Source organism: Pinus tabuliformis, chromosome J (assembly GCF_031772625.1).
Source record: "Pinus tabuliformis cultivar Carrire ecotype Pingquan chromosome J, CPIR1, whole genome shotgun sequence".
NCBI classification, from domain to species: domain Eukaryota; kingdom Viridiplantae; phylum Streptophyta; class Pinopsida; order Pinales; family Pinaceae; genus Pinus; species Pinus tabuliformis.
This window is the reverse complement of record NC_142295.1, coordinates 981293842-981301295: the sequence shown is the minus strand read 5'-3', so window position 1 is coordinate 981301295 and position 7454 is coordinate 981293842. Positions and strand designations below refer to the sequence as shown.

The following is a 7454-nucleotide window of genomic DNA, read 5'->3' as shown; positions in this document are numbered from 1 at the left end:
GAACTAGTTGGGTAGCTAATCCAACCATTACGCCCAATCCATGAGAGTGAACATCCTCATGCCATCATCTGTTGTTCCTCAACATCTGCCACATTCTTGACTCATCAAGAATCCATCTCTACAATCCATGCTCAGGTCCATGGAAACTCCATCCATCTGCAACATGCCATGATGCTTGATGCCAAGCCATCCCTGCACCATCAATCATACCTGCTCAAACATGTCTAAGGACTCACTGCCATGAGCAGCTAACAATGAGCCCCATCTTCTCCTTTCATCTAAGAAGATGTAGAGGGAGTAGAGCCTGAAGGCTCTCCCTCACTAATCAACTCAATCCATCTATCAGGATCCTCAATCTCCATCCTTTGTAGATATGCCTCCCGGTCTTCCTTCTGGACATCCGGTCTCACATACACCTCCTCATCATCATCATCATCCTCCACCAGCTCTAGCCTTCTTGTCAAATCCAAGATGCTATCTGAAAGTGATCTAATGACCAATGACTGCTCCACAAGCTTTGCCTCAATAGTGGACAACCGCTTGTTCACCTTCTCCTTATCCTCCATTTGCATCACTCCCAATTTACAATCAGGCCTTGTCACACCAATGGTTGGAACACCAATGGGTACATCTTCCCTTCCATCATAAATGTAGAGCTTCCTCAAATGTGGTACAACCATAGCCTCAAATTGTTTCATGAATTCCATCCCCAATACAGCTTCATAGTCATCAATCCGCACTATAGTGAAGTCCACCTTCCTGGTCCATTCACCAAGTGTAGTGTCCACCTTCTCAGTTATACCAAGAATCTCCATAGGAGGAGAATTCACTGTCTTCATTTGTGCCTTTACTGGTACAAACTTCAGCCCAATTCTTCTCGCAGTATCTTCACTCATGAAGTTGTGAGAAGCCCCACTATCCACCATAGTGAGTACATCAGCACCTCCAACCTTCATCTGAACATACTCCAATCTGTTCCTTTCAGGATCTCTCCTAGAGACCACCTCCGTAGTAGCAGAAGCACCAAGTATCTGCATCATCCCCACAGAAGCACCTTCATTCTTTCCATCAGATTCAACCTTTTTCTTCAAGGCTTTGAGATGCCTTACCTCAAGAGCTAGGCAATCCCATTTTGATGTAAGGTCTTCGCAACTCGGGCAGACGAGCGACGGGCGCGCGGCACGGCGGGGGCACATCGGTGCGACGAGCGGGCGGACATGCGACGGGCGGGCGCTCCTTATGCGACGATCCTCCGGACATATGCGACGAAGTGCGACGAACATATGCGACATTAAGTGCGACGATAGAAAACACTTGAAATAAACTAAGTGTTGAACTCTTGTTTATATGCGATGGCTAAGTGGAGCTAGGCCGACTTGTGGAGGAGCACATGTGGGCGTGTAGTGATGGTTTATGGGGTCGGCCTTAAGGCTGGACACCCTCCCCAAACGCACGCAGAAATGTGTATAAATGGAGAAAGACTTGAGCTCATTTGGCATCAATCCAACCAACGAACTTCGCATATCTCTTCTACGCATTGAGCAGGGGTAAAAAGGGCGCAGATAAGTGCGCATAGCTCATGCGCTCTAAGGAGGAAGTGCGCAGTTTTACCGGAGGTCAGTCGTAGGTCGACAAGAGTGCGGTTTGAGGTGGAAATCGTGCAGAGTCTAAGGGGGAGTCTTAGGTGTCTCGGGTGAGCACCCTCCTACCGTGTAGATTGGCATTGATGTTGTAAAAGGCTGTTCTATGCCTTGATTGTAAATTATTCTAAGTATAGACTTGGAGTTTTGCCAAGTATACTTGATGATGTATTATTGAAGAACGGTTATAATATATTGTTGGGCAGACTGTTCGAGAGTTGCCCCTCCCTTTATACTTGTTTGCAATTGTTGATGTTCTTGGTTAATTGCATATGGATAATGAATGAGTATGGGCTTCATTAAGTATAAAGGATAAATGCATTTTACTTGGTTGCGAAAAACAAACTAAGTAAGGACAAGTGAATTAGTGGTAGTCCACGAAGGTGAGTATTGGTGAAAAGAAAGCGTTCAGTGGTGCCGCACCTCGCTATAAGTGGTTGGAAGAGCACCACAGGTGTAGGGGCGTGATAATACTCCTCTTAATTTTTGTTTTGTTTTGTGACAAACGCTTAAAACAAAACATCCTTTCTTCGTTAGCAAAGCGATTGAATGATGCGAAACCAAGGGATGATATAGTCCTGAGTAACAAGGGGCTCAAAATGTAACGCTCGTCTACCACAAGTATGTAAGTCGTCGCAATACTCCAAACCTTTGTTACACACAGTCCATGGATACTTCAACAAAACGCCAAACACAACCCCTGTGGTCTGTATCTCTCTCTTTGCCCCTACAACCGCTCATCGGATTTTGAAAAACCAACGACACGGTGGGCGCCCCTGGTAAATAATTCACATCGAGAATCTAATTCATTTCTTCTTGCCCGTTCAGATTCAATCTCCAACGCATCATCCGAGTTAGGAAAACCAACAACCACGGTGGGCGCCCCTGGTATAATAATCGCCATCGCGAATCTATTCATGCCTCCTTGCCCGACAGGTGGAGATGGTCACCTTCATCCTACCTCACTCCATCACGTGACAGAAAATGATTTAACCGCGGTTAACATACTTTCAACCTGGCTTCATATATTGGACTCGTCCTGTGTCAGCCCTATATATCTACTCAGGTTGTGCCGCTAAGTTCATGAACATGGTACTCAATTCTTACCAGAAATTTGGTTATGGTAGCCCTCTTAGGCGTTAATGCCATGATGTTACTCCACAGTTCTACTCACGGGCTGAATTCGCTCTTTGGACTTCAATTGAATTCGCGCAGTTCTGTTCAGCTGACCCAATTGCATGTTACTGGCAATGGCGATGCTCAGTTGTTTCATCACGACGTACTCCCCATATTCGAAAGGACGCTGTCTGAAGCTCATTTACATAACCCCTTATCGAATGCCAGTTTAAGGAGGCTGGGGATAAGGTCCGGGTCCGGAACTTGGGAACTTTGTAGAGAGCTCTCTAGAGAAAATTTTGTGAGCAATCTTATATTGGATGAGGCTCTGAAAGAGGAATTTGATGATTCTGATACTCAAATTCCAATTGGGTTTCAAAGTGCCAGTGACCCACAGGATGAAGGTCGAGGAAAAAATATAGCAGCAACTGGAGTCCATGCAGGTGAAGGGTCTTTTGTCTCCGGAAGGAGGAAGGATGATTTGATGAGTGGCACGATATTTGAAGGCACTGGAGTGGGTTTGGTGAGCGATAGGGTTGATCTTGGGACTAAAACTGCGACGGCTTCCGGTAATGGAAGATTTGGAGGTGAAGATGGGAGTGGAGGTGGGTACGGAGGCAGAGGAGACGGGTTTGGATCAGATTCCAGTGACATAGATGCTTACTATAAGAAAATGCTGCGGGCAGATCCAGGCAACCCACTTCTGTTAACCAATTATGCTATATTCCTTCAGGAGGTTAGAATCGAGGAATCTGAACTGCGTTTATGCTGTAATATATAACTAATCATCAAAGTGTTCTTGACTGCATATCATTCATCGTCTTATATATTAAAGACACTCTATTTTTATAAAATGTATATTCTTACATCATAGTTTATAATCTGTTGGCTTTGTGTGTATTTAGGTCCAGCATGATGTGGAAAGAGCCGAGGAATATTACAGGAGGGCCATGTTAGCCAGTCCGGGTGATGGAGATGCCCTCTCTAGTTATGCCAATCTGATATGGGATGTTCATAAAGATGCACCTCGCGCACAATATTACTATGAGCAAGCTGTAGAGGCTGCTCCGGATGACTGGTAAGTATCTTTCCTGTTTCTTCAGTGGTTTTATCCAATTATGTATACATTTATGTGTAAGGGTTTATGCTCTCTTTCCCTTCTTACCTCCATCGCTTTCTTTACATTTGATCTTATTTAGATATTGATGTTGACATGATACCTGCTATTTCCAGTCGTTCTAGTCAGTCTAGGGATGATGGCTAGATAGGATCTGGTCTAGTTTGTCATTATGATGATTCTAGAACTTACAAATTTAATCATCTCAAGTTGGGTAAAAAAGGAGGGAAACTTTACATCATAAAAGTGGATAGATTCGGGGATTTTAATATATGCAACAATTTAACTGATGTTATCTCACTGTTGGCTCGATTCTGCAGCAATGTTCTTGCATACTATGCTCATTTCCTATGGGATGCAGAAGATGGTGAAGAGGATCCGGCATCCCCTCTCCACTGTGGAACTGCGACTACTGTAGCTACCTGATCGCCTCAGAGGGCAATTTGATCTATATGAGCAGAGTCATTAAAGTTGCCAGACCACTGTGATCTTGCCATTATCAGTACTGCAGTTCAGATTTTGGTAGTTACAATCCTAGGTGATATTTAGCATGGTGCATTTGAAGAAAATATTGTAAGTTGGGGATTCATGTATGTGGCATCGTTCTGCCCTGCAAAGCCTTGAGACACATCCTTTCTCTTGATTGCTTTGGTGGTAGTGGTGCTTATGAACACATGGACTGCCCTGGTTACACCTCAAGGTGGGCCAAACGAATGGAAGCCAAGGTGATGGGGCCTTGGTAAAATCAAGTGGTCAGCTGAAGAAGAAGAAGGGGGTCATATGTGGATACAAATGCTCTCTCTAATGGCAGGTCAAGAATGGGGTCAAATGTGGCTACAAATGCTCTGGCAGGTCACGTCCATTGAAATGCATCCAGGATGCCAATTCAGTGGCATATTGACGGTCTTATGCCAGTTGATGCGACAACCTATAGCCAGCCGGTGCAGACCTTTGACACTATGTATATATAGAAGCGTGGAGTTGTATGGACATATGTTAGAACTAAAAAAGACTTTTCAAGTCATAATAACAACTCTATGACCTAAATGTGGAATTTTGTTTTGGAAAAGAGCCTTTATACATGTTTGGCGGCCTTAAAAGGAAATAGGAAATGGCAAAGATCAATGAACAAGAAATCACAAGAGTTTTTATTGAAATTACGTATGGACATGCATTTATGCAAAGCAGTTGAACAGTTTGAACAACAAATTACATTTTAATATCTAGATCTCTGATCTTTAATGTAAGAGTAAAACAAGGTCGTATAACTAGTTCCTTACTGTTTAGTTTAATTATTGAACATTGAAAAGTATAAACCAATTTAATTATTGTTCCTTACTGTTTAGTTTAATTATTGAACATTGAAAAGTATAAACCAATTTAATTATTGAATATTGAAAGGTATAAATTAATTTTTACATTTGGATACGAGTCTAATGTTTTGGTTTAGTATCCATTTCAATTAGAAAAAAATTGTGTTTGATTCTCTAAGCAATGTATCGAGTGTATGTATCATGACAGCAATGTATTGTCCTACAAAACCAATGGAATTTTTCTTTTAAATGTCCTTGTCTAAATTTTTAATTAGGGATCCTTATCCATTAAAAAAATACATTACATTTGATTTCCCAAGTGGCATATCTTTATGTCACAAAATTACTTGAGTAGGCTTAATGGTTAAGAACGTGTGCTTTTCTCATAAGAGGTTGCAAGTTCAAATTTAGAGTGGTTAGGTATGTACACCTTCCTAGACTTAGTAGTCAAATGGTTGCACAAGAGATAGGTCCCTTCTCTCAAACATAAATGAGTCTCATAAGCCAATTTGATGTAGGCTTAGCTATAAGCTTAAAATCATTACCGTACCAATAAATAAAAATGGATACTTTGTTGAATTCTTGCATTTATTTTTGAATAAATCCTTATATCTATTAATAAAAGATCTCATCATTATAACAAATTACACTCAATTGTAATATATTTAATATGTTAGAGAGGGAAGCTAGGTTTTTAACTTGAATAATGTTTTTATCAATAAATGAAATTGTGAAATTAACTAAAGTTTACTTTTATAAACAGGTTAATAAGTAAATAAACTCTCACTTTTTCTTATAAATTATTTTTGGCAAGTTATAATTGCGAGAATTTTGATTTAAATCTTTTCACCCATTTTAAAATAATCTGAATAATGAAAATTTTAAAATGTTGATAAATTATTAAAATATAATTTTATTTTACCAAAACAACCATTAAAAAGATTAAATTTATTTAATATATTATAAATAATTTAAATTTAATTTTCAAGATATTTATGTTTGAGAAATTTGGATCATTTTCGAAGTAATAATTGATGGAAATAATTTCCCCTCAGTATCTGGATCTGATTGCTACAGCTCGGCTCGAGTGCCCACTCTTGGCTGGGACTCTCCACCATCATAGGCTTGCCAATCTTATTGCTAGCTGAAAGGGACATGACCAACATTACATTGACGTTATGTTTGGCCAAGTGAAATGACCTTTTGTTTGTACGTGGGGGTTGGCAAGTTGACCAAGAAAATAGAGGCCATATGTGGTGAGGTTTGGAGGCATATGGGGATATGACGTGAAATTCACTTGAACAAATGGGTTAACATTTAAGTCTTTTGTACTATACGAAACTTAAAACTCACATATTTGACATTTAATGTAACCCTCACAGACTTGAAATTTAATGTAAGTGACATTAGCTTGTCACTAATCAATATAGGATGGTACATGGTCATCATTACCTAATAAGACTCTAAAAATTACAACCAATCAAAATGGAGAAAAAAAAATTAAAATAGTTTATAAAGTGAACTTTGTAAAATCTTTTTAATTTTTTTGGTCACACTTAAATTAATTTTTTTGTTGTTAAAAACTTGAGTTTAAGTTATTTAATTAATCTGTAAAATTCTAGTGCTCTAGGAGTTTCTTAGATGAATAGTCTTTTTCACGACAATAATCTAGTAGAGATTTTTAAACCTTGAGTTTAAGTTATTTAATTTGTAAAATTCTAGTGCTACAAGAGTTTCTCACAGTGCTGACTTGTTACTATAATCCGGAAATTTCTTAGCATGTGGATTTCATAATATTGGGAATTTTTTTATTGGACCATAAACAAAATATAATGAAATATAATAAAAGGCATAGTCTAATTTATATATGAATAGTCCTTTTCACCACAATAATCTAGCAGAGATTTTTAAAAACTCAAGTTTAAGTTATTTAATGTGTAAAATTCTAGTGCTCTAGGAGTTTTTTAAACGAATAGTCTTTTTCATGACAATAATCTAGCAAAGATTTTTTAAAACTTGAGTTTAAGTTATTTAATCTGTAAAATTCTAGTGCTCCAGGAGTTTTTCAGAGTGCTGAATCTGTTTATGCATTCAAAAATATATTTTAGGCAACAAAAAATGTATCACAATACTCCTGTGAAAAAGATTATTTAATCTATAAGTTAGAGAACGTCTATAGTGAAAAGATTAAAAGTTAAATTAAATTTAAACCTATAATTATATTAACTAGAAATTCAAAGTTCATATAATTAGAATCACAAAAAACAA

The 7454-nt window shown here is 38.7% G+C and overlaps 1 protein-coding gene across 1 annotated transcript; it reads left to right on the top strand.

The window, feature by feature from the left end:
* The first annotated feature begins 2660 nt into the window (after positions 1-2660).
* Positions 2661-4942, top strand: LOC149230140 (uncharacterized). The gene is made up of 3 exons (XM_089378857.1): positions 2661-3492; positions 3662-3834; positions 4194-4942. The coding sequence occupies exons 1-3, from the start codon at positions 2761-2763 to the stop codon at positions 4297-4299; spliced, it is 1011 nt and encodes a 336-aa protein (XP_089234983.1). The 5' UTR covers positions 2661-2760; the 3' UTR covers positions 4300-4942.
* Positions 4943-7454: the final 2512 nt, after the last annotated feature.

Bases quoted from the DNA above. Each gene is read 5' to 3' on its own strand.
- LOC149230140 (XM_089378857.1), top strand. From the start codon at position 2,761: ATGGTAGCCCTCTTAGGCGTTAATGCCATGATGTTACTCCACAGTTCT. The intron at 3,493-3,661 runs GTTAGAATCGAG...GTGTGTATTTAG, and splicing joins ATGCTATATTCCTTCAGGAG to GTCCAGCATGATGTGGAAAG. The intron at 3,835-4,193 runs GTAAGTATCTTT...TCGATTCTGCAG, and splicing joins GAGGCTGCTCCGGATGACTG to CAATGTTCTTGCATACTATG.